The sequence below is a fragment of the Notolepis coatsorum genome, assembly GCF_963971535.1.
Source record: "Notolepis coatsorum genome assembly, chromosome: 4".
Lineage (NCBI taxonomy): Eukaryota > Metazoa > Chordata > Actinopteri > Aulopiformes > Paralepididae > Notolepis > Notolepis coatsorum.
Window position 1 is genome coordinate 46,752,791 of NC_140168.1, and position 27,268 is coordinate 46,780,058.

General features: G+C 44.4%; 1 protein-coding gene across 2 annotated transcripts; it reads left to right on the top strand.

Moving 5' to 3' along the window:
* Positions 1 to 707: 707 nt before the first annotated feature.
* On the top strand, positions 708 to 27,268 carry LOC311227798 (cell division control protein 42 homolog). 2 transcript variants are annotated; one of them, XM_084313616.1, is made up of 6 exons: positions 708 to 785; positions 2,912 to 3,016; positions 8,559 to 8,631; positions 10,005 to 10,114; positions 19,102 to 19,299; positions 27,105 to 27,268. In XM_084313616.1, the coding sequence occupies exons 2-6, from the start codon at positions 2,912 to 2,914 to the stop codon at positions 27,192 to 27,194; spliced, it is 576 nt and encodes a 191-aa protein (XP_084169742.1). In that variant the 5' UTR covers positions 708 to 785; the 3' UTR covers positions 27,195 to 27,268. The 2 variants fall into 2 exon arrangements, with proteins under 2 accessions (XP_084169742.1, XP_084169743.1); XM_084313617.1 differs by lacking the exon at positions 708 to 785 and adding an exon at positions 817 to 1,038.

Sequence of the window (27,268 nt, forward strand, 5' to 3'; positions counted from 1 at the left end):
GTCATTATTATATTCAGAGTTAATTATATTGTTTACACTGTCCCAAATCATATTCAGAAAGTATCACAGAGACTTCTATTGACCACGGAATTAGTTATTATTAGTAAGACACAACATTTCCGTAGTAATTGACCACCAGACTCTTTCTCTTAAGGCATTAACTGGGTTAATTAATATAAATGTTATATTGTAACTGTCTAGTTACACATTGGTTCCGAAACATGTATGTTCCAGGCTGCGATTAAAACTTTGAATCTGAGAGAGCTCTGGTCAGCGAAGCCGGCGCCGTTCGCGACCTCCATGTTTTGGGGCTATTCATCAGAAAACTCGGATCCGCGATTCGGCTCCCATCCGTCGGGCAAGAACTGGCGGTTTTCAGCCTCTCTCTCTGGAGCTTAACGGAGTTTCGAGTTTGGGATTCACTGTGTTGAATGGGGCGTCTGAACTAAGCGAGGACCTCATGCGCATGCGCGGCGAAGAATGCGGAAGCGCTCTTGCACTCTTCCGCTGGCATTATGCTACACGCGTCCAGACCACTAATACTTGTCCAGACCACGAAGCCCCGCCTCCAACCCGTCCAGCCTGGCTCTGCGGCTCTGCAGATACCCCCTACTCAGAGTGTCGTTGCTGTCGTTCTGCAGCTGGATGCCACTCGGCTAGTGGGCTGGGTTTGTGACACGCCCCTTTTCACAGATTTTTTTCCAGACCGAACGCGGATGTGTACCAACTTCAGCAGCAGCTAGCTAACGTTAGCACTCCAGTGCCCGTGGTGGAGGACAGATAAGGTAGGGAGCTGTCACAATCTCAAAGTGATTTGTTTAAACCCTGAAATGTAGGCACGTAACAAACGGGACACTAAATGCGACCCTTGGCTAATGTTAACTTGAGTGGTTACTGTGACTACTATCGGTAACAAGAGAACGTTACCTAACACAGTTAAAGTTAGTTGTTGACAGCAAATCCAGCAGTTCACTGGCAGTTGTCAAAACAAAACGCTACTGTTTCTGACGTCGCTGAAGTTAGCTAGCTAGCTACTCGGTAAGCCAAAGCCAATGTTGAACCTCAACTGGAAAGTTAGCTAAAGATTATTTGTTTGACATGTAACGTAAACGCTAACATTAACTTTAAATCCGTTTGTTTCGGGGTTTGGTTTTTGTCATGTTCGTTTTCAATTGTGTTTTAACAGGCCTTTGGTCATTTGTTATGGGCGTGTCTGGTTTATGTAGCTAACTGGCTACGTTACCTTCTCTGTGGTACACTTGCTTGTAAATGCTGATTACTGTGTAACGTAACAGCGGTTACTTGACTTAACGTTACGTCCCGATCGCTGTTCTTCGACAATGCACATTTAAGCGAACTTTAACATGACGAAATTATTGATTTCTAAATGTATTTCTCTTATGTGTAGCTACGTTAACTGGCCATACGGAAATTGTTTTACAGCACTGGCCAGGCAATCTGAAGTGCTACTGTTAACTGAACTTGCTAGGGTTCATTGCAACTAACGTTAGCGAAATGACAGCTAATTAGCTCTCGCTGGTCACATACCACTTCGTCATACATGATTGGTTCTTTTTAGAATAGCGTTATCATGATCAGTTGCATCAGCATCGGCTGTCAATTTGTCATACCACTACTAAATTAGGATACAGAGAGTTTGAGGTCATGTGGCCCCCAGGCCCTCAGCAAGACTGGGCCCTGGTCAATTGGGGGGTGAGGGGCAACTTGGATAATGAGCTATGTAGCCTATGTAGACGAAGTGTAGACCTCGTGCATTTTACTTGAATGTGTGGTGTTCCTCTTGAATAGACAACCTTTGGAAATGGAATGGCACTGTTGTAGATAGCCAGTGAACTGCATGCTTACTTAGCAACGTCCAGAACAAAGGCACCTTTATGAAGTTGCTCCCCGGAGATCTCCTTACAATTGTCCCCTTAATTAATTGATGGCCAGACGTACGTGTATTACTCAGCATCTGCGTGGTCACAGGATCGCTAGCCAGTGTGTCGTAAACATTGCCACACACAGCCACCTCTGTGTGGATTATCTTTCGGTTCACTGTCCTCACACTCACTCCAGTTATCAGGAGCCGCGGCATTCCGTTCTCCTTGCCGCTGGTTATTCACAATCGGTATGCAGGGCCAGGGGCTGTAGTCTAACCAAACCAAGTCAGAATACATTGAGAGTACGCAAAGGGTTAATGTTTTCCACAGATTTTTGGTCCCCGTCTTCTTGTTTGGCGCAGAGACCGTTTCAGCAAGAATGACAGAAAAAGGAACACCCATATGTACATTGTTTCAGTAGTTCATCTTCAGACCTAGATAAACACAAGCATTTAGCATACCTCCTTTTTCCTCCTTTCCCCCTTTCTACCTCCTCTTCTCTCCAATGTACAGTTTCTACGCCAAATGTATATACACTCCTTTTCTGGACACTTTTGTATCACAAACAGTACTGTATTTGCAAATCTGATATGTCATAAATGTATAGATGTAGCAGTACTGTCTATCTGTATGTCATGTATGTCATATATGTTATGATGAATTGAAAATGGGGGACCCTGGTGGAAACAAGACGAAAGTCTTTCTCTGGTCTGCATCCCCTTAACAATTGTATGTATTGAGATGTACTGTACTGTACCCATTCTGCAATCTGTTAATAAACTTTTCAATCAATTCAATCAATCAATCTCTCTCTCTGCCCGCCCCCTTTTCTCTTCCCCTCTCCCTACACTTCTGTCTCTACCTTATATCTCCCTATACACCCTCTGTCTTTCTACCTTCTCTCTCCCCTCTTCTCTTTCCCTCTTCCCCTCTCCCTATACACCCTCTTCTCTGTCTCTCTTCCCCCTTCTCTCTCTCTCTTCTCCTCTTCCTACACTTCTATCTCTACCTTCTCTCTCTCCCCCCAGATGCAGACCATAAAGTGTGTGGTGGTGGGTGACGGTGCGGTAGGAAAGACGTGCCTTCTCATCTCCTACACCACCAACAAGTTCCCCTCGGAGTATGTCCCCACGGTGAGTAGAGAGGAACACACTACTGGGCAGCGTTCCCAAGCGTTTTCATTAGAGGTTCCCTCCCCCCTATAATATATTTTCTTTACTACAGTTAACTACTCTTGGAGGCATGACTTTGACTATACAGATTGTTATTTGTACAGAAGTTTCAGAGCACTCTTTTCACATTCTTCCACTAGAATGTGGTGTACTTCCTCAAAATCCGAGCCATTTGTGTGATGCAACTAATCCTGCGAACCTATGATGGTCGCTATTGCCCGGCTGGCCACACTTGTCATTCAGGAAATGCTGTTCTGCTAACATGAAATGCTAAAGTGAAACTCGTATTATTGTCTAGTGATCTATGCGAGGAAGACATAAGGGGGTGGGGCGTGCATAGATCCTTGCATTTTCAATGAGGGCATTTTCAGTAGTTTATTGTTTTATTTATTTTTGGTGGAAAAACCAACACAAAACACAATTGTTCAATATATATTTAATACACAACATTTTTAAAGTGTTAAAAAACGTGTGCAGAGAGGATCTTTAAGACCAGTTGTCATAGTGCCCGGATAAAGTATTTCAACTATGTTTTCTGGTAGAGTTTTTGCATGTTGCTGCCCTGTTTTTCTAGACCACCCCTTCGTAACATCACCGCAGTGAGATGTCCAACAATGGAACACTGGAATCACATGCGCTTAGAAACACAAGTTACTTAGCAACCGTGGAGCTAACATAGCTGTCACTGATACCTTAATAAACAAACTCTGACAGTCTGACTACAGCTCTGTTTGTCACGAAAGCCCACAGATCATGTGCTGCCTGGACAGTATTGGCATTAAACTAGTCACGAATGCCACCATACTGTCAGTTGTACTGAGGAAACCCTTTGTACCTGTATCACTGTTACATTATATTACAACATCTGATTAGCACTACACGTAGTAGTAGTAGTACTACTACTTTATATATTTTATACACAGTTTTAATCACCTGTACATTGTATATTACTATTGCACTTTACCGTTACATTTGCACTCTGGTTGGACGCCAAACCTCTTTTCGTTGTACTGTACTTGTGCTGTATACTTTGATATAAATTGATATGGCTTTTCAGAAGTATTCTGTTGCTATTCCGTTGCCAGGGGAACAGCCTTGTCCCCTGTTTATTTCCTGTCCGCAACTGTAGTAACAAACATTGCGACAGGAAACACAAAGGGGTCTATTTAGAATGTTGATGTTGTCATGTTAGAAAGGGTCTATAGACGCAACTTGCGTGCACGTGTCTCTATGTGTGAGGAGCTAAGAGGAACTTAACTCATATGATCTCGGCTCATGATTTAGGCCTGCGGGCCAAAACGGTAAGCTTTGCTGTCTTGACTCTACAAAGATTGACTTCTGCATCAATCAGGAAATGGCTGACTATTGTAGTCAAGTCATCTAATTGGAAGCTGTAGGCCTGGCCTTCAATATCTTGTACTGATGTATATGCTGCAGTTTCTCTCTCTCTTCCCCCCCCCCCCCTCCTCTGCTCTGTAGTCAGCAGAGCTGGGTCAGAGAATTGCAGAACCAACAGTGTTGACTCAGCGTTACCCCTCTCTCTCCCCCTTCTTTTCTTTCTCTCTCTCTCCACCCCCAACCATTTCCTGACCGTCATTTTAAACATACAATTATTAATCTTGTTTGGCTACAATTAGGCTAGATGTCTCTTATCAGGCCAGGAATAGGACCGTGTTGTTTTCAGTCTAGGATTCCTAGCAGCCTCCCTGGTGTGGTTTTTCTTTTCTGATCTTGGGTTGTGTCCAAACATTATAATCGTGTGTGTGTGTGTTTCCATGCCTCGCCTCTGCACCGTGTCCCAACGTGTCACAGTGTTTATGCCTAAACTCGAACCGCCTAGTACCTCTGTACGTGAGTGTGAATGTGTGATGTGCGAAAGAGAGGCAAGGCAACTACATTAAGATTAAGCGATCAGGTGACCTAGGGTTGCCCTGCACTGCAGTTAGCCAGAGGTTGAAGTCTGAGGCTTGTTCTCAGTGTTTATGTAGATTTTCTCTTTCACCCCCCCCCCCCCACATCCCCTCCTGCAAGGCCACATTATAATGCACCTGGACACCCTTCCTTCCTTGCTTCCTTTCCTTTCTTCCTTCTTTTCTTACCAAATACGAGTAGCCTTTAGCTTAGATTGCCACAACCATAGATTAGCTTACTATTTGACTGACTGTTGTTGTCACTTCGAATTTGTTGGTTATTATTATTATTATACTAGGTATAGGACTTCCGTCAAGGTAACATAAAAAATTGTGAGTTTCAGACACGCCATCCAAAAAGGCCTGGGTTCCTTTCTCCCTGACACTCATTTAGTTTAGCTCTGGCCTAGTCATGATCTTCATCAAAACAGGTATCTGCAGGCTACAGAGAGCGAAGTGTAGCACATTGAAGCAGGCATGTGGGCTATAGCCCAATACATCCTGGCAAAATTAGACTCCTTGACCACAAAACCACAAAGGCATGACGACTAGACATGTTTGAAATGCGAATATCCAGGCCGTATGCTCTGTTATTGCACATCACCATAGCCTGAGGGGCTGGGAATGATGAAATGGAAGGGAGTGGTTGTACTTGGGGAGGGAAGGTTAGGGAGGGAGAGGGAAGGTTAGGGAGCCTGGAGCCCAGGGAGACGGACCAGCAGGCTATGAGGCTGATTTGGAGAAGGAAGTGGTTGGTTGTACAGAGGGAATGGAGGCTGGAGCCCAGGGAGACGGACCAGCAGGCTATGAGGCTGATTTGGAGAAGGAAGTGGTTGGTTGTACAGAGAAGGAATGGAGGCTGGAGCCCAGGGAGACGGACCAGCAGGCTATGAGGCTGATTTGGAGATTTAGCAAATAAAAGATTTATGAGGCTGATGTTCAGATAGTTTAAGGCCCAATTTGGACACATGTAGAAGATCAGGGTAAAGATTCCATGGCGTATGGCCTAGTTTTTCTTAGACGCTGTTTTTGTGAAATTGCTTAGGACGGCAGTGTTGGTGGATCATTAGTAAAAACGAAATAACCAGAGATGACCCCCACATCAAGCTTTTTTTAGTACAATATTTATTTTGTACTAAACAGCGCAGCAGTGAAGGCCCTAGCTTCACCTCTACCATACATCAGGGATGATATATTTGAGACTAGGGAGACTGAGATGGTGTGACTTTGGAATGTTAAGATAAGATATTCCTTTATTGATCCCTTGGGGAAATTCAGGCAGCATGGGGGGGGGGGGGGGGGTTATGGGCATGGTAATAGTAGAAGACATAAATATAGGCAATAAAATTATAGAACAGTAGGAAAGTAAAAAATAGGCAGTGTGTGTAAACAATAATGAACTCTGAATATACGTATATGGGCAAGTAGGCAGTGTAATCAAAGGTGCAGATGAGGGTTTGTATGCCCTATACATTACAATAAATATGGTCAATAACACTTAGAATCTGAATATATATATACTATGAGTAAGTATAGTATACAGTATACACAGGTGCAGTGTATATATAAGGTACCCTAACTGGCATGATATACATCATTCGTTATCACACTTGGAGATCAGACATTCCTAGTAGTTCTCAAGTTCTGCTGCCGTTAGTTCTTCGGCTGCAGGCAGCAGTCCCTGCCCACTGTTGTGGAGCCTTATTGCCGAAGGACTGGCCGAGGCAGAACGGTGGTTGTTTGTCCTTTGTCTCCAGCTAGACTCTCAATACACATACAAATGAAGAAATTCTCATGCGCCACTCTTGCTTAACGTTTTGTCTCCAGCGGAGATCCTTTACACCGAAACGTTCATTTTCAGATATTAAGATAAGATAAGAAGATATTAAGAAGATATTAAGCTCCCCTCCGACCCACCTGCAAAATAAATATTGGATATGCAAGATGATGGCACAAGCCACAAAAATGCATAGGAAAATATTCTGAATGAAATTATGTAGATAGAAAAAAAGTTTTGTGGAGTGTTTTTGATGATAAAATATAGCTAGTAACTTGTTTTATAGGAAGTCAAAGTACAGTAAATAAGAATTTATTTTACTTTAAACAAGCAACTAAAAAACCTTCTTGGATATTAATTACAAAGAATTATTATTATTCTTGTTCCATTGACACAGCATTCCCAGTCGTGTTCCCCTCCGTTTCTCTCCCATTATTTTGCGTGTCGTTCCTCCTGATCACATCCCTGCCGTCCGAGGCTGCCAGGAACATGTCGCAGTCGGGGTGGATCTCAATAGGTCCCCTTGTTCCGCGCCGTCACAGAGAGACATCTGAATGGCGCCGTCATGACCTACAGCCCAGCGGGAAGCCGTCATGGCCGAGTGACAGGGAGAAATGCTCAGGGGCTAATGGATCGTTAGAGGGTTGGATGATTTGGTTTCTCTGATTTGGTTGTGGAAATGCGTGCGGTCGTCGTGGAAAGAGAGATTTATGAAGGGAGATATTTTCACAAGAATCCCTGAGACTGGTTGGAATGAGGTGAAACCTGTTACCCTCCTCTGACAGGCACACGCACATGTACACACGCACACATATTTACACACGCGCGCACACACATACTATACTGTACAATACATACACTTCCAAACAGACAAACCATCATAGTGAGGTGAGAGGTTAATCATGTGTGTGGTCAAATCTTCATAGTTCATACGAATTTATTGTTAAAACATTACTAATCAAATACATTTTAGATCAGGAATTCAGTAGGACTTTACCTTTTCTGGCCAGGAGAAAGGCTCAAGCACCCCCTCCTCATTCTGTGGATTCGCCTTTTAAGCTTTCTGGGAGAAAAGGGAAGGGAGGGACGACCAGGTGAGGAGAGGAAAAGGAGGGGGGGGGGGCAAAAGGCCTTGAAGGGAACTTCCACAGTAGGGACATAAAGATGGAGGTAATTATGCCAGAGACGGTCTATGTAATGAGGAGACGGAGCACTGAGGGGGAACCCATAACGCGAACAGACGGCAGAAACAATGAAAAACGAATGTATTCAGAGAAAATGTCATGTGATTTTATGTTGAGTAACATTATAATTTACTGCATTTCTGAGGTGAAGTGTGAGTTTTAACGACGTTTTAAATTAATCACGGTCTCTGCCAAAAAGGCTGGGAGTTGCTGCAGTGAGCGGTTGCCATGGTAACCGATGACTCTGTGGCAGAAACCGCGTTGAAGCTGATCTAAGTGGGGGGGGGGGGACGCATTTTTCGACTGCAAATTTGTCCATTACCCATTCTGTGTATCAGTAAATGAAAGAACAGGACTAGGCGAGCCTAGTTCAGCTGGATCTGGACACAACACTGATATGATACTGCAAAAACAATGATATGTATGTCCGATTCTTAGATACAGAATCAAAGAGATAGGTCTTGTTAGTCCCCGTTATCTAGATCACAGTGGAGTGAACCAACTTGTCTCTTCAGACAGACTTTGATTATACTTCCTTTTTGCTCAAAATACTTGTCAAAAGAAATGTTGTGAGCAAAGTTTTACTTCCTATTTTGTTTTTTCCTCTCCCTCTCACTCTCCCTCTTCTTAAGGTGTTTGATAACTATGCAGTGACAGTGATGATCGGAGGGGAGCCCTACACCCTGGGGCTGTTTGACACAGCAGGTAAACACAAGTGAAAGACAAAGATTCAATTCAAACTAGTACTGTCTAGCACAGCTTTATAGAGCCCCTTTTTACCATACTATACTGTTAAACTCATTTCCAATTCAAATTAGATTAAAATCCTTAAATAGTTTATTTTGTTTTGCAATTCTTTTTTTTTTTACTTAAATTTGTATGTGCATTTCTTTTGAATTTGAACATTCATTTTTCAACATATGCACACAAACAACAAAACATCAGACATAATAAAACAAAACAAACAAAAGAAAAGCAAAATATGACATGGGTTCATTGACCGTCCTTGTATTTACATTGTATATTTACATTTACATTTCTTCTATTAGTTCCTTTCATTCTTCTGTGGTGTCGTTCCTAATTGTCTTATATTCCTCCCATTTTTCCGATCTTGATTTGAATTTCTCATCCTGTAACCTCAGCATATGTGATTCTCTCCATTTCTTGTATCTCCTCAACTATTCCTACCCATTGATCCTTAGTCTGTGGATCTTCCTTGTACCACAGTCTGGTTATTGCTTTCCTGGTTGCCACTAGTAGTATCTTTATCATATATCATCTGTCTTCCCCCTGTATATCTTCCTGCGTCAGATTCCCTAAATACAGCACCAAACCTGTGGGGTATTTCGTATCCTATTATTCCGTTTATTGTCTCTCCTATTCCTTCCCAATAATTTCTTATTTTCTGACATTCCCAGAATATGTGTGTGCGGTTCTGTTTTGCAACTTTTCAACCTTTTACACATACAGAAATATTGATAAACAAGGCCCATTAACTTTTAGATACAACAAGCATGAAACCATCCAGAACCACGCCGCAACTATGTGTAGGCGCTGCCCGTCGGTGACATCAATATGAATGTAGATGGTTACACTTGCTATAGCTAACGCTAGCAGGCCTACAAACTGGTGAGACAGCTAACGCTGATAACTGCTAATGCTGCCAGGCCTGCAAACTGGTGAGACAGCTAACGCTGATAGCTGTTACTTATGCATGCAGTTACCCTCCCTACATATCGTCTGTTATTATTCGAGGCAGCCATTAATCCCTCTGGTATTTTGTGTTCTGTTCAAGCCAGTGGAGGAATTGCTAAACTGAACCCTACTCCTTGTTGCTCTGCTGGTGGTGATAACACTGGCCAACATTTTAGGCAACATTATTGGGCAATGTTGGACAAGCAGATGTCTCAATTCCCTCTTACATACTGTCTTTTTACTATTATGTACCCTACTATTCTTGACGAACAATGCCACTGACCCATAGCTGCCAGAGATGTACCCCTCCTGGTGACTTGTTGTTCACAATCTGTAAGTTGTAAACGTTGTTGTTCATTTAAGTGTTATGTCTCCCCCTACAGGTCAAGAGGACTATGACAGGCTGCGGCCCCTTAGCTACCCCCAGACCGACGTCTTCCTCGTCTGTTTCTCCGTCGTATCGCCCTCCTCCTTCGAGAATGTCAAAGAGAAGGTGTGTGTGTCGTTTCCATAACATATTTTCACTGTGCGTCACTATGTTTGGAGAGCTAATTTTTTCATGCATACGTTCGCGTGGTGCATACGTATCCCGTGGTGAATATAAGTATAGTTTAGGAGTGATCCGGGATAATTCCTGAAAAGCTGAGTTATAGGGCGCTACGTGTATTCTACTATAAGCGTTGGCATTTCTTGCCTGGACACCCTACTATTTCCAAATCAAATGTATATAATAGGTATTATGTTTCATCATGAATGCATGAATGGGGGGGGGGGGGGGGGGGGGTTATGCTTTGATGGCCAGTAACGGCGTTCATGTTGAACCCTACAGACGCTGATCAGCTGGATCGATATGAAAACATTGTTGGATCAAGCTGAAATTGATGTCAGGGGGTATTCTAAAAAGAATCTGGTCGCGATTTCCAGTATTTGTGTCCATCTGGTCCCGGACATAATTTGGCACAACTTATGGATTGAGTGTGCCAGATGCCTTTCGAAGTGGTCGGATGAAGCCATTTACTCGGCTACGTCTAAATTTAGCGCCCGGAGGGATTTAACCGTAACAGCGTAGACACACCAGCCGGCTGAGCACACAGAGTCCGACTTCAGAGCGGGCGAAAGTGCATGGAGGAAAGCACATTTACATTGGAACAGCTGTAAATGCCTAGTCTTAGGACTGTCGCGGTAACCGCATCACCACGGTGTGTCAAGGCACCCACGGATGGATAACAAACAACCGCGACAACGGTAAAAAAAAAAAGAAAAAAAACTCCCATATCATTTTTAACTCTGTTAATTTAATGACGAGATTGCCTCGTGTGTCCGTTTTCCAGTAGCATGAGCTAACTTCACGTTTCCATACAGTTTACAACTCGCAGATGAAATCAGGATTTATTTTCATATCCCGGAGTCGAGCACCCAATGTATACCTTTTCCTGTATTAATCTGAACCGTAGTAGAGTACAGGGGAGCGTTCTCCTAACACTCCCGGGCCGAAGTGCCGGTCATGTAACTTGCTTGTTATAACTAGCTGGACTTCTGTACTGTAATGTGGTGACGGATACAAGATACCCATGTACATGTCAAAATACTTCCCAAAGGTCAGTGAATACCACAACTACAACACCAGAGGGAGCTCCACAAATCATGTTAAACCCAGATTCGGCTCAAACAAGGGACTAAACACGTTTTGCAATTATGCCACATCAATGTGGAACGCCCTACCTAAAGCTGTAAAGGAATGTGAATCACTACCCACTTTCAAAACCACTCTCAAAGAACACTTACAGGAGACTGCAATTCGAAACTGGCCCCTGTAAATGTCCTAACCCAACCCCCTCCAATGTACAGTAAATGACCTAACCCAAGAATATACAGGACCCTCTTCTTGGAACCAAGTATGGTTTCGTCGATATCCAATGTACAGCTTTGCTTGTACAGTTCCCCCCCCCCCCACCCACCCAACCACCTCCAATGTACATTTCACTGTATTGTACCCATTCTGCAATCTGTTAATGAAGTTTTCAATCAATCAGTAGACCAGAAAACCGTTCTCAAGGACTGGGCATTTGTTTCCGTTTGCAGCTCTCTATTCTTAATGTTATTGACTAACGTTACACGCAAATTAAGTGCTGCCTCTCTCTACCGTCCCCGTTACACTCGGACTACATTAACGTTTCCCTACTCTCACTTTGTTAATGTTAGTTAACGTTATCATAGCTATTATGACCTGTAATGTCAACTGGATAACGTTAGCTTTGTTTGCAAACGTTACACGCAAATTAAGTGCTGCCTCTCTCTACCATTCCCGCTACACTCTGACTACATCAACGTTTCCCTACTCTCACTTAGTTAACGTGAATGAATGAATGAACTTTATTTAACAGATTGCAGAATGGGTACAGTACGGCTCAATACACACAATTGTTAAGGGGATGCAGACCTGAGAAAGACGTTTGTCTTGTTTACATCAGGGTCCCCCATTTTCAATTCATATAGAAACGTTATCATAGATATTATGATCTGTAATGTCAACTGGATAACGTTAGCTTTGTTTGCAAACATTAGTTCTATTTCGTTATGGATCTCGCTCAGCATCATACTTGCACTGTACTTCACTTCGTGCACGTGTCGTGCACTGAATAAAAAATTCCACCATGTACCTTTACATCCCAACATTCGTCTGGCCACACCCCCATCCGCTTACCTTCATAAGCAGGTGTGTGGTCACCTACTCGCCTCCTTCTTCACTTTCACCACAAGGAAGTGCCTTCGGTAGATCCCCACTTGACGAGGTTGTTAGCTGAAGAAAGTTGAGACGTGTTTACATTGTGCTTATTTTTTTCTTCTCTCATATTTTCGATAGAAAAACCTAAGTCATAATGTCTACTTCGGGGAGTCGTTGTCACAACGCTACTCTTCACCAGCGGTTCTCCATTTCCGCCTCCGTCGTACGTCTTGGAGCGGGGCTGTTACCTCTCTCGTGGTTGACAGCCACGCCCGGTAGGCGTCCAATGGGTAGTTTGCCTCTCCAAGGAGCTGGTGCACCGGTGCCGTCGTCTGTGCGATGGCCTGGTTCCGGCTCTGGTTCCTCTGTTTCCGAGGAATCGTCCGCTGTTGGGCGGCCGGTTCCCTTGGTTGCAGGGGATTTGAGACGCAAACCTTTTGTGTCGGCTCGCTCCCGTCGCAAGATGGTGGCTTGCAGACGCGAACGGCCCGGTTTTGGTGAGTTGCTGGAGCCAGGTGAGGATGCGTCGGTCTCTACATGCCCGATGGAAACAGGACTACATGATAGAGGCGGACGGGTTCTTATTTGAAGGCCCGGTGGAGACAGCTCTCCCGCCCGCCCAGGTAACACTGGAGGGGGGTGAGATGTCTCCTTGGGGCGCCTCGTTCGAAGACGTTGGGGAAGAACCTCTGACTCGTCGGCGGGATGCCCTGCTATCAGCCACATCGGAGTGTGGCTCCTTGACCAGTGGTAGCCTGCTGTATGTGAGGGATGCAGGCTCGGTGGAGGAAAGTCTGCAGGGGGAACTGCAGGCTTTGTTTCCCGAGCTCATGGCGGTGGCGGCAGTCGCAAACGCACCCCCGCCTACGTGCCAGTCACGCGGGTGGCGGGTTTGGTCGACGGTATGAGAGAGGGCGTGCCACGGCTTGATAGGCCGATGGCCGTGCTCCTTTGTCCGGAGGTGGTGTGGGAACCGTTACGGAAGCCAATTCCCCAAGGGAAATCGGCGAGGCGGTTGGCATACTGGAGTGACCAGTCATTTATTTCCGGAACACAATCTCTAGCTGGTTCTGGTCACGCTGGTCCAGGTCAGTTAACCCGTTGTCCGCCGGGGATGCAGTTCTGCTGTTCTGGTACCCTGAGGGACTTGGGCTTTTTTCGGGGGGGAACATGCCGGGTCGGCCCGGGTGTCACAGGGTTAGGCGTTTTGGAGACCCTTTGTTGGGTACTCTTTTGTACCTGGCACTATCATAAGGGGCTGGTTCTCCTTTCTTCGCTCCTCTCTCACGCATGGCGAAGAGGGGGCTGTTGGGGTGGTCTTCTGGACCTCCTCTGGTAACCCTGTGTGCTTCCCGAGCCGCCGGGCCCGGTCCGAAGTAAAGTTTTGTTGATACCGTAGGCCTGGGATAACCCTTTTTTCTTGAGGGGTTATAGGAACAACCACCGTCTGTACCGAGAGGGTAGTTGATTCCCTGTTATGTTGGAGCAGTGTCAACTCCCGGGTTGCCCGGTTGAGTGTGCCCCTGCACGTTCATGACGTCTGCCAATCATGTCTGCCTCGACCCCTCTGGGTGTTTTTTTTTTGATGGAGGCTTTGTCATGGTGATCAACAACGCCAGCATACGCCCCTTCCGCCGGGGGGGCTGTTTTCAGCTGACAAACAGACTCCTTTGGCGCCTGTCTCGTCCGCAATGCTCCAGGCTCAGGTTACAGCCTGCTGCCTGGTTTCCCCGGTGCGCTGCCTGCTTCCGTTGGTTGACCTTTTTGAGTGCTTACGGCCATGCTTGACTGCCTGTTCTGCAGGGTCAGTGTGCCAGGCGGTGTGCTATTGGGGGGAAAGGGCCCACTCTTGGAGGGGCCTTATCCGAATACGCTGGCGATGTGGGGAGCGGTGTCACTGAGTGACCGCCTGGTGGGGTCTTGATGCCTGGCGTCATTGACCTCTCCGGGCCCCCTTTTTCCGGGGGATCCAGTCCCTTCGGTGGGTCTGGGTCTTCCTTCGCACTCCACTGCTACAGCCTTGCCACGGGGTTGGGTTTGCTCTTGACCCCGTGATTTTGGGGGCAGTAACGAGGTTGTTCCTTCCGTTCGTTCCCTGGTGGCATGCGGGTTGTGCGTGTGTGTAGTCGTGGGGTCAAGCCACGGTCTGCTCACCCTGTGCGTTGGGTTGCTTGAGTTCCTCTTCGCACGGTCGGATCCGTCTCCCTCCCGTAAGCCTCCAATAGGGGGGGTATCCTCCATTAGGGAGGGTCGGCGGGGCTTGGTCCTCCCCGGTCTGATGGTTGTGGGGGGCCTCAGCGGGGTAAATTTGTTGGGCTATGGCTCTCGCTCAGCCTCCCTTGTGCAAGTATGATGCTGAGCGAGATCCATAACGAAATAGAACGTAAGGTTATGTATATAACCAAGTTCTATGAGTTATGGTGACGCTCAGCATCAGACGCCGCTGCGGCCCTTGATCTCGCCTTGTGGTGAAAGTTTGGGAAGGAGGCGAGTAGGTGACCACACACCTGCTTATGAAGGTAAGCGGATGGGGGTGTGGCCAGACGAATGTTGGGATGTAAAGGTACATGGTGGAATTTTTTATTCAGTGCACGTGCACGAAGTGAAGTACAGTGCAAGTATGATGCTGAGCGTCACCATAACGCATAGAACTTGGTTATATACATAACCTTACGTTAACGTTCGCTATCTATAACATTAGCTAATTGGCTAGTTTCCCCAATGATGAACAATGACACAAGTTGTGATATTTAACTAGCTATGTATGTGCATTAAAATTCACTAACGTTAAAAGTGTTACTTATAACTAGTGCTGTCAGGCGATTAAAACAATGTATCTAATTAATTACAGGATTTGTAATTAATTAATCTAATTAATTGCATTTTAATCGCATAACTATTTTATGCCTGATATTCTATATTCTATAATCATATTTCAAATTTCAAAACCCTAACCCTAACCCATGGCAGAATTCAGTACTGTATCTACAAAACCTTCTGTTTAATCATCTTCCATTTATTAATTTGCTTAGATTTTTCAGGTCTGGTCAATTTTAGCATGGTGTTATTCACAGTCAAAGATTTCTTTTTTATAGAGATATTCTCATTTGGTTCATTACAATTTACTCAAGCCTAGTAACAGACACAGTATTTCTGACACTGGGAATACATTCCCTGAGATCCATAGATGTCCCTAGAATCAGATACCAAGAACATGCAAATGGACCATAATATTAAAAAAGTCTGTAAATGTGTATTCTACGTTATTATGGAATGAATGAGATAAAAAATAAAAAAAACATTTTTCTTTTAATTTTTAGTAAATTTTCATAACGCGATAATTTGCTGTGTAATTAATTAATCTAATTAACGCGATAAACTGACAGCCCTACTTATAACGTTAAATGTTCGCTCAAATAACGTTAGTTTGGAGAAGGGATGTGTGACTGACTATTCGCTGCTTGCGTAGACCTACTGTATATATCCCACAACGCATCACTCTTATAGGAGCAGGCAACACCCTAATCTACTTTGATCACATTTCAGAATGTTAGGTTAGGTTAGGTTTACTTTATTTGATCAAGGGGGACAGCGTACATTAACACTTTCAGCGCCACGCCTGGTTTTCCGTTTTACCGCTTGAATGCCACCATCGGCGCCAATGTTAACGTTAATATCGCCTAATCTATGTTTTAAATTATGGCTATGTGTCTAATCTGCCCATCGCATTATCAAAGACTATTTTCCAGTCAGTGCTGTGAAGGCAGATTGTTTTTTTATCGCGTCGTTGCCGTTTCAGAGCAGTTAGAAAAGCCCCTGTTTTGATATAAAAAACAGCTCATTCTGGAGCATTCTATGAAAATCGTCTTTTAGTGGAATATTCCACAACGTTGATATTCGTCGGCCTTTTTATGAATCGTTTTCAAATAAACGCTAGATGATCAATATTATACGTGCACGCACGCACATTACGGCCGCGCACTGATAATCGCTCCGTTGATTTCCTCACGGACTTTTACAGTGAAACCGAAAGAAGACATTTCACAAAACAGCTTATAACTTCATCAAACTTACTCTGATTATCCTACCACTGATAACATAGAGTCCTTACCTGACATCAGATGGTATCCAACTGGTATATTCCAATTCCTGATCACCATTCGAAAAAATCGATACGTGTATGGATCCAACGCGATACAGTAGAACTCCATGATCCACGGGGCTCTGAGGCTCCAGAATGAACTCTAGTAACCCCGGCTGGATCAGTGAACTGGAAAATGTGGAGTACCGGATTTTTTTCCCCATTCATTTTCATTGAGTCCATTCCAAAATCACTTATGTCATCTGGGAGACGACAGGGGGCGCTTTTTTCCACAGTGATCGCCGGCGCCCCTCGGCTATACTCGGGTAGGCTCGGGTGATGCAATAATTTTTCAGATCGCAAAAAAAAAAAAAAAAAAATCCGAGAAATCTCGTGAGTGGCATGCAACCACCTAAAAAAAACCGAGAAATCTCGTGAGTGGCACTCAAAGTGTTAATAAAACATTTTACAAATGTAAATGCACCCAATTTTAGCCAAAAGGCTAATTTCCATTGGCAGTCCCCCTGCCAGAAGGCACAGGCAAAAATCCTGTGTGAAAAAGGGTTAGCAATAAAAACAGAATAAAATCAAGATAAATAACATTAGAATAAAAACACAACAAAAGCACATAGACATACAATAGGGATACAGGTCACAATACAGTCATGGACACAAGGACAGAGCACATCATGACATATTAAAGGACCCAGACATAGACAAACGCACCATATCCACACACAGACACCTCAGTGTTGACAATTCTGGTTATCAATGAGCCATTCCCTAACCCTGCACTTGAATGAATGATATGATGTTGACACTCTAATTGTTTGAGGTATTGAGTTCCATTGGTGGGATGCTCTACAATGTTGAGGGACAAATGGATAGATTATCAAACATGTTTGAAATAGTTTCGGGACTCCTACGACCTTAGAATAATTTTCTAATCACGATTGCGGGTAAACTCTCATGTCTTAATAATACAAAAAATATATACAGGTGTGTGTATATATATATATTTAAATAAAAATGAAAACTTATTTTTTTTTATTTTTATATATATACACAAGTGCGGTACCACCGCATCCCATGGTGATTAGCCACACACACAACCGCAGTGAAAAAATGTCATACCGCGACAGCCCTACTAGTCTATTGCGAAGTCAGTCCCCGTTTGAAGATTTTTTTAAGATTTCCACTTCCAGTGTTCTATTGTCCATTTTGCATGTATAACCAGTTATTATATAATTGGTTAGAATTAATTTTAGAATGATGATCAGTGTGACTGTACTAGTATAGTAATATGGTTTATTTGTATTGGGAAAGATACAGACAGCTGGTTAGCTGGTTGAACAACATAGTGTGGTAATAATTCAGATATCGAGTGTATTTCTGTGAAAATGCCCATAGCGCACACCTCTGAATCCAACCAAAGGGAAAACGATTGCTTCCAGCCCACGAGTCGCGCGCCCGCTTGCGGCCGGTGGGCACAGCTATGTCCGTTAACATGGGAGCGAAAGTGAAGCACTGGTCGCCCGCCTGCCTGCCTTGGAGCGCGACTGGTGTGTCTGCCCTGTAACACAGGGTGAGATATAAGGTTTCAAAGGGTGGGCGACACTGCCATCTTTGGCGATCTCAAAATCCTTTCCTATGGCAACACAGAGGTCAGTGGATGAATAATGAATAAAAATATCAAATAAAAGAAAAAACAATCGAAACCCGAGATATCTCGGGTCTGGCGTCCAACGCATGGCGAGTTAACCCGACTTATCTCGGGTCTGGCGCCGAATGTGTTAATATGGTTAAAAAAGTTTCATCTAAACTAAGTGAGGACTCAGCTGGGCCTAGCTGCCTAGCTCCCTTTTCTCCTCCGTAGAGGTTCAGTGATTCACTTTTTTAACGTATTGTAAAACCTAATCCTTCTACAGCACATGTGTCAAACTCGAGGCCCGCTGGCCGAATTCGCCTATCGATTAATTCTGGCACGCTGCCTTTCCCGGGCGCAATTCAACTGGCCTGTGATCGAAATCAAGCGCACCTCTGTCTCACTAGGCAGCAATACAAATGTTTCGACTTTTCAAGCAAACGCACAGAGCGTTAATCTGCATCATGTCTTACTCTTTATTGAATAGAAATGCATCGACTCTGCTTTTGTTGACCATTGGAGGAGGTCTCAGTATTTAGCCTTCAGTTATACCTTGTATTTTTATTTACTTTCTCTTTTTAAAAGCTTGTCAGTCATCTTGTTTCACACGACTCAATCTGTTATCAAGTGGATTATTGCTAATTCATCACACTTACTCTGAAATCAAATCCATGGAAATTATTGGTTTTTCGCAAGATAAGTGAAAGCTACGGTAGAAAGAGATGAGGGTTGCTTTCTATGTGAACAAAAGTGCATTTACAACAACATATTGAGCTGGTATGCACAAATTGAATAGATAAACAAAAATGACCAATGAAGCTGGTGACCTCTGGAAAACCCATTTTAGGTATTATGTGTCCGGCCCGCGAAATCATCTTTATTTTTGGCCTCCTTGATAATTGAGTTTGACACCCCTGTTCTACAGTATATCGCACTCTCTCTCACTCTATTTTCTCTCTCCTCAGTGGAGAAAGTGGAGAGAAAATGCTTTTTTATATGTATATATTTTATATGTATCTCTCCATCCAGTGGGTGCCAGAGATCTCCCACCACTGTCCCAGGACCCCCTTCCTGTTGGTGGGGACCCAGGTGGATCTGCGGGACGACAGCAACACGGTGGAGAAGCTGGCCAAGAACAAGCAGAGGCCCCTGAGCTCAGAGAGCGGCGACAAGCTAGCCAAGGACCTCAGGGCCGTAAAATTCGTGGAGTGCTCTGCTCTAACACAGGTGAGGGGAGGGGCACAGGGGAGATACATGTGCGTTAGACTTAAAGGCCATGGTTAGACTAGTGTATTTGTGGCGTTTTTTTATACGTTTTTGAATACGTTTCATGTTCGTGTGTGTGTGCGCGCGCTGCGGACCCCTGTTTGATTAGATTGTGTCTCAAGGATCCCCATCTGAAAAGATAAGACACATCCCTGAATGCCACTGTCTATACAGTAGGAGGGGAGATAACATTATGATTAGAGTCACTCATACAGTTAAATGCCCCCCCCCCCAAGGACTTACTGTATAGAACTCATGCATTAAAGCATTCCGTCTCCAGACGGATTTCCGTCAATTTGATTGGGGAGATCCGTCCATTTGATTCGCAGTCTGACGGAAGTATTTGCATGATTTGTAGATGCATACAGATTGAAACAAAATTGAGCCAATCAGAGGCGCCAAATATGGAAAAGGGCTTTTTTTCCCCTATCGCGCCAAGCAGTCATCATCACTCAGCGACTCGAGAGACGGGTCGCCTTTTTTGCAGCCTCACGCGTCAACTGCTTGTTTACCAACGTCACAGCCACCACGCTGCTTGCACTCGCTGCTATATACCGATTAGCTAACGTTAGCTTAATAGCGTCTGTTAAATGGAAGGAGTAAGCCGGCCACTAAAAAGAGAACCCACCGCGGGGTTCTCAGATGAAAAGGATGAGCGGGACCACCTAACAAAAAGTTTCGAGAGGAGAGGACGTTTGAAGAGACTGGCTAGGCAGCGCTACTGGGGGCTGTAGTGGTGAGTTAACTTGTTCCGTGTGCCGCAACGATGTCAAAAAGAAAAACAGAAACAACACGTTTGTCATTGTCGTGTTACTTCACAGTACAATATGTGAGTCCCCTGCTGTGGTTGTGAGTATACGTTTATTAGCTTAACTCCGTAGCAACATCACACAGGTGTATCTGTAGACAATCTCCTCCCCACCGTATATATTCTCTCTGTCAGGAAATGGGTAACATTACTGTATATTTGCATATCGTATATGTCACAAATGTAACAGTACTATATACCTGTAGTATGTCCCTATGCCATAAATGTCATGATGTCAATGTCATGCATGTCATAAATGTCACTGAATTGAAAATGGGGGACCCTGATGATGTAAACAAGACAAACGTCTTTCTCTGGTCTGCATCCCCTTAACAATTGTGTGTATTGAGCCGTACTGTATTGTACCCCATTCTGCAATCGGTTAAATATTGATTGATTGTTATAACAGATTGCAGAATGGGTACAATACAGTACAGCTCAATACACACAATTGTTAAGGGGATGCAGACCAGAGAAAGACTTTCGTCTTGTTTACATCAGGGTCCCCCATTTTCAATTCATCATAACATATATGACATACATGACATACAGATAGATAATACTGCTACATCTATACATTTATGACGTACCAGATTTACACAGTATTGTTTGTGATACAATAAGAGTCTAAAAAAGAGAGCATATACATTTGACGAAGAAACTGTACATTGGAGGAGGTTGGGTGGAGGGGGGGGGGGACTGTACATTGGAGGTGGTTGGGGAGGGAAGGGTTGGGTAGGCGGGGTGGGGGGGTAACTGTACATTGGATTATCGGCGAAACCGAAACAAGTAGGCTCCCTTAAAACGCCAACGCTATTAAAAAGAAATACAGTGGAGGTTAAAATAAGAATATGACTTGGCCTGAAAAAAATTTCAGTCAGGAGATTTTTTTTTGCTTTAATCCCTGAGAACTGCTCCACATGGATTTTAATATATCATGCTTTAAGTACTGTAGTTTTAATGTAGTTGCTGTTTTTTTATAGTGGTATTTTTTACTGTAGTTTTAACGAAGCTGGTGTTTTTTTATAGTGGTGAGTGTCTTATGTATTGTGACTGTATGTTTCTTTTAACCACTGCACAAATGAAGTTCTGAAAGGAAAATAAAGTAAGTTGAAGTTGAAACCTTTGACAATTTCTGGCATTTTCTAGGGTCTCGTTTTCTCTCTATTCTTCCATTTTGCAATCCGCCCCTAAAATCTCTTCGCCTTCCAAAGCGGAAGCGTGTTGTGCAACAGTAATTATCGTGCCTCGATGATTTGTAATAGAGTAACTTGAGTTACTCGAGAAATCGATTCAGCTCTGGCCAGGATGTGGGTTACAAGGTAGGGAGATGCATTCTTTACCATCTGGAGCTTGTTGACGGGCCTGGTGCCAATGTCCTGGAGGGTGAGTTGCAATAGTTTTAAGACGGGAGAAAATAAGGACTTGGATGAGTGTTTAAGCTGCAGGGCTTGAGAGGGAGGGATGAATCTTTGCAGTATTGCGCACATGGTACGAGGAGGATTTCACAGTTTGGTGGATGTAAATGTAAGCATCGAGGGAGAGGGTGGGGTTGAGAATCATGCCGAGGTTGCTTGCTTGGGAGGAGGGGGAGACGGTTCTGCTGTCAGCGGAGGGTGTGGGGTTGTGGACTTGGAGCCAATGAGGAGCAGTTGTGTTTTGTCACTCTTGAACATGTTGTGGGGGGGGGGGGGGGATTTGGTGCTGAGGTATAGATATATATATATATATATATAGCCGTGTCATCCGTGTATCAAGTTCAGGTTGAAATGGCGGATAATCTGACCAAGAGGGAAGATGTAGATAATGAAGAGGAGCGTGCCGAGTATAGAGCCTTGGGGGATGCCTCGTGTGACTGGATGTGTCAGAGGAGTGGTTATTGAGAGAAACAAAGTGTGATCTGTTGGTGAGGGACTGTAGGACTGGAGCCAACCCAATGCAGTGCCTTCAATACCAAGGTCTTGGGAGTCTGGTGCGCATGATGTTATGGCTCATGGTATTGAAGACAATACTCAGGTCAAGGAGGCCGGGCTCGACAGTGTGAGCGTTTCACTCGCATTTGTGACTAAAAATAGATGTGTGTGAACTGGAAAAAGAACCCCCCCCCCCCCCACCATATAATATAGGTCAGTGGCTAGTGGGATGGGTACCGTTCACATTTGAACCGATACGGTACCTGTGAATCGATACCGGTACCCAACGGTACCTTTTTTCCGGTACTTTAGTCTCTAAAAATGTAATCTACCTACCTCAGTTGTGAAAAAGAAAATCCAAACTTCAAATAACCACACTTTCGACCGTTTTTCGGCTTGCCATTGCCCCGACTGCTTTGTTGTTTAATCAAGTCAAATCCTAGGTAAGCGTATATATTGTGCGTGTGAACGTTGACGTGAAGAAAAAAAAAGTTAAAATTATACATATATTTTTTACTGTACCGAAATATGGCACCGACGGATCTCACGTGAATCGGTACTCAGTAGTATCGACGTGATTCGGTAGGTACCTTTTTAAAAAGTACCTAATTCGGTAGCCATCCCTAGTGGCTACATTGACCTAACAAAATCTACTCAACTGCCAGGACCTGTTGCTCAGACCAAACGTCATTTCACTTGTTGCGTCAGCAAACCACGTTAGCAGACTCTTTTGTTTACTTTTGCTGGACCATGGCTAACCGTGGCCGGTGGCTAACAGCACCAAAGTTTCACAAAAGAGCTTCACAAAAAGATGGAATACAGCTAAACGCAATACCTGCAGCAAGAGTATATTATGCGAGCAAGGAAGCTACTCCAATATGACGAAGCGTTTGCTTCAACCCTCTGTGCACCGTTTTCAACGTGTTGCGGTCTCCCAGTCACATAGTTAGCGGTAGAAATGTTAGCGCTTTACATTCCAGTTATCTCCTGTGCTGCACAAGTACTAACATAGTGTGGAGAGGCTGTGCAGTTTATCCTCAGAAGAAAAGCCCTTTTACTTTAGCTATGAAAGGGAAGATTGGCACAGAGTGGATGAATGTCACTGAGCAGTGATTTTAGGGTCAACGGCTTACAGTCCTTGCATTCATTCATTCATTCATTCAATAAGCTTCACTTTGATTTATTCCTGCCATAATGCATTAGAAACGGATGACAAAAACGAAAGGCTAAGTTACAGCAGGTTAAGAGAAAAAGATACCTTCATGTCATGGTTCACAATTTACTGACTAAATCTGCCAAGAATGAAAGATAGAAAAGAGGTTGACATAGGTTAAAAGACCATGGAACAGGAGAGCTTCTTGAAACTAACAGCAATAAAAAGAAGGTGCTCTTTGGTAGAAGGTATGAACATCTCTTGAAGAGAAAAACCAAGGCACTTGACTGAGAACTCGAAGAACACTAGACACCGAGAGTTAAAATTTCAATCATGTTCTATTCATAGAACTTGCCCATGAAATAAATGTAATCTTTTTTCACTTAAAAACGCCTTGGTTTTCTCTTGTTACTTCAAGATGCCTTCAAATAAGTTGTCGGAGAGCAGGTGGGGTTGAAGAGGGAGAGGAGGTGAGAGGAAGGGGAGATTGGAGATGGGTCGGCAGTGGTTGAGGCAGGATGGATTGGTTTGGAAGGCGGAGGGGACTGATTGATTGATTGATTGAAAACTTTATTAACAGATTGCAGAATGGGTACAATACAGTACAGCTCAATACACACAATTGTTAAGGGGATGCAGACCAGAGAAAGACTTTCGTCTTGTTTACACCAGGGTCCCCCATTTTCAATTCATCAGGACATATATGACATACATGACATACAGATAGTCAGTACTGCTACATCTATACATTTATGACATACCAGATTTGCAAATACAGTACTGTTTGTGATACAGAAGGAGTCAAGAAAAGGGAGTATATACATTTGACGTAGAAACTGTACATTGGAGGAGGTTGGGTGGGGGGGGTTGGGTACACTGGGATATTGACAACCATACTGGGTAATTTACATTGGAGGTGGTTGGGGGTGGGGGGGGCACACTGTATAAACAAGCAAAACTGTACATTGAGGGGGGGGAGACTCTGTACAAACAAACAAAATTGTACATTGGACTATTGACAAAACCATACTAGGTAAATGACTGTACATTGGAGGGGGTTGGGTTAGGATATTTACAGGGGCCAGTGTTGAATTGCAGTCTCCCGTAGGTGTCTCTTGAGAGAGGTTTTGAAAGTGGGTAGTGATCCACATTCCTTTACAGCTTTGGGTAGGGCGTTCCACATTGATGTGGCATAATTGCGAAACGTGTTTAGTCCCTTATTTGAGCCGAATCTGGGTTTAACATGATTTGTGGAGCTCCCTCTGGTGTTGTGATTGTGGTATTCACTGACCTTTGGGAAGTATTTTGCCATGTACATGGGTACCTTGGTCGTGTAGTGTATCTTGTAGACCAGGCCCATTGCAAGTTGCTGTACTCTGTCATCTACTCTAAGCCATCCTAGGTTGTCAAAGTGGGCAGGGGTGAGGTGGGTTCTAGGAGTAAGGTCAAGCAGTAGTCTGACCAGTTTGTTTTGAGATGTTTGTAATTTTGTTTTTAGCGCCTTTGAGGTGCTTTGGTACCATGAGGTGCAAGCATAGTCGTAGTACCCCTGAATGAGTGCTCCTGCCAGAGTCTTCAGGGTATTCTTGTTTACCAGAGAGGAGATCCGGTACAAGAATCGAGTTCGTTGGTTGACTTTTTGTCACAGGAGAGATTAGCCTCTAGGATGGAACCCAGGTAGGTAATTTCATCTTTCCTTGTGACAATATTGTCACCCACTGTAACTGAGAAGCCGTCGGTCTTGCTGAGTTTGTTATTTGAACCGAAGAGAATGGACTCTGTTTTGCCCATGTGTAATGATAGTTTGTTATCAGCGAGCCATATGCAGATTCTGCCTAGTTCCGAGCTGAGGGTTTTTTCAACCTGTAACTTGTTCTTGTCAGAGACCAGCAGGGCTGAGTCGTCCGCAAACAGGAACAAGTTGCAGTCACAAGCTGACGACATGTCATTTGCATAAATTAGGAACAGTAGCGGTCCTAGTATGCTTCCTTGTGGAACACCACAGCTCACTGTGAGAGGGGGGGATAGGGTACCGTTTACCTCCACCATCTGTTCCCTCCCCTCAAGGTAGGATTGCATCCAGCTCACTGATAGACTATCAAAACCAATTGCTTTTAGCTTGTCAATCAGAATGGAGTGATTGACCGTGTCAAAGGCCTTTTGTAGGTCCAGCATGACCATGCCGCAGTATTTGCCTGCGTCCACCTCTTGTTTGATGTGGTCATTCAAATAGAGAAGGCATGTGTCAGTGGAGTGGGATGTTCTGAAGCCAGATTGGAATTCGTAGATTAGATTTTTTTCCGCTAGGTACTTTTCGACCTGTTCGTAGACTATTTTTTCCATGACTTTCGAGATGGAGGTGAGAATAGAAACAGGGCGGTAGTTGCCTGGGTCTAATTTGCTGCCCTTTTTGTGCAGAGGGGTCACCCTCGCAATTTTGAAGTCCTTGGGGACGTGTCCCTGTTTTATGGAGAGGTTTATTATGTGTGTGATGATTGGGGTGATGGCGGCTGCTGAGTCTCTGAGGAATTTGGAGGGGATGTTGTCATGGCCAGTGGCCTTGTTAGGTTGGAGGGCGCTCAGTTTATTGAGTACCTCATCTGTTGTTACCATTTCCAGCTTGAAGTCGTCCTTGCGGACCCCTAGGTTTTTGTAGTAAGCTACTATGTGTTCTACCCCATAAAGCCCTGAGTGGGAGGGTAGTTTGTTTACCAGTGTTGTGGCTATGTTTGTGAAGAAAATGTTTAAGTAATTGGCTACATCCAGCTTGTCTGTGATGAGCGTGTTGTCCGTTTTTATGTTTATGTTTGAGAATCTGGTTTTAAGTTTTTTACTGCATCCTAGTTGATTATTGAGTAATTTCCAAAGTTCACGTGGTTTGTTTTTGTTTTCCTCAGTTTTGTCATTGATGAAATTCTTTTTTGCAGTTTTGATCATGGAGTTTACGTCGTTTCTTAGTCTGTTTCTTTCTAGTTTGAGTTCAGTCACGTGGGCTTGGAGTTCACTGCTCGTGCTTTTAGTAAGCTTTGACTGACTTTTACGAAACTCAGAGCATTTTTTGTCTCTGGTTTTCATAGCGGCCAGTATTTCGGAGTGCATCCACGGCTCAGCGCGATTTTTTACCCTGGTGGTTCTTAGGGGGGCCATGTCGTTTAGTATTGTTGAGAATTTGGTTTTGAAACCAAGCCATGTTTCTTCAACCAGTGTACCATTGAGTTCATCTGACCAGTCCAGGCTCTCCAGTTCAAGGTTAAAGGCCTCGCTAGAGTAGGTTTTGAGGTCTCTAGATGTGACTGTTTTGTGGCAGCCAGCCTTTTGTTTTAGTTTTTTGCGGGTACAGAATATCATATAATGATCAGTTGATCTATCTCAAACTCGGAGGGAAGTGGCAAGAGGCAAGGCTTGAGATAGGTAAATTCCTTGAGACAGGCCAACTTTTAGACCCAGTTTCATATACCATCTTCATATACACTTAACCCTCCTCTCTCTGTCTCCCCCTCCCTCCCTCCCCCTCTCTCTCCCCCACTCTCTCTCTCCTCCACCTCCCTATCTCTTTCCTCCACCTCGCTCTCCTCTCTCCACCTCCCTCACTCTCCTCCACCTTTCTCTCTCTACACCTCTCTCTCCCTGTCTCTCTCTCTCCATCCCTGTCTCCCTCTCTCTCCCCTTGTATCTCTCTCTCCCTGTCTCTCTCCCTCCCTGTCGCTCTCTCTCCCTGTCTCTCTCCCTCCCTGTCTCTTTCTCTCCCTGTCTCTCTCCCTACACCTCTCTCCGTCTCTCTCTCTCTCCCTCTCCCTGTCTCTCCCTCCCTCTCCCTGTCTTTATCTCTCCCTGTCTCTCTCCCTCTCCCTGTTTCTCTCTCCCTCTCCCTGTCTCTCTCCCTCTCTCTCAGCGGGGACTGAAGAACGTGTTTGATGAGGCCATCCTGGCAGCCCTGGAGCCTCCTGAGACGAAGCCCAAGAAGCCCTGCTTCCTACTATAGAAGGAAACGTGGAGGAGGGAATGGCCCCCGATGACGGGAGTGGAGACAGAATGACAAGCGGACATAGGGAATAG

Coding starts and splice junctions, on each gene's coding strand:
- LOC311227798 (XM_084313616.1), top strand. CDS start 2,912: ATGCAGACCATAAAGTGTGTGGTGGTGGGTGACGGTGCGGTAGGAAAG. Junction 10,115..19,101: donor TCGAGAATGTCAAAGAGAAG/GTGTGTGTGTCG, acceptor CTCTCCATCCAG/TGGGTGCCAGAGATCTCCCA. Junction 19,300..27,104: donor AGTGCTCTGCTCTAACACAG/GTGAGGGGAGGG, acceptor CCTCTCTCTCAG/CGGGGACTGAAGAACGTGTT.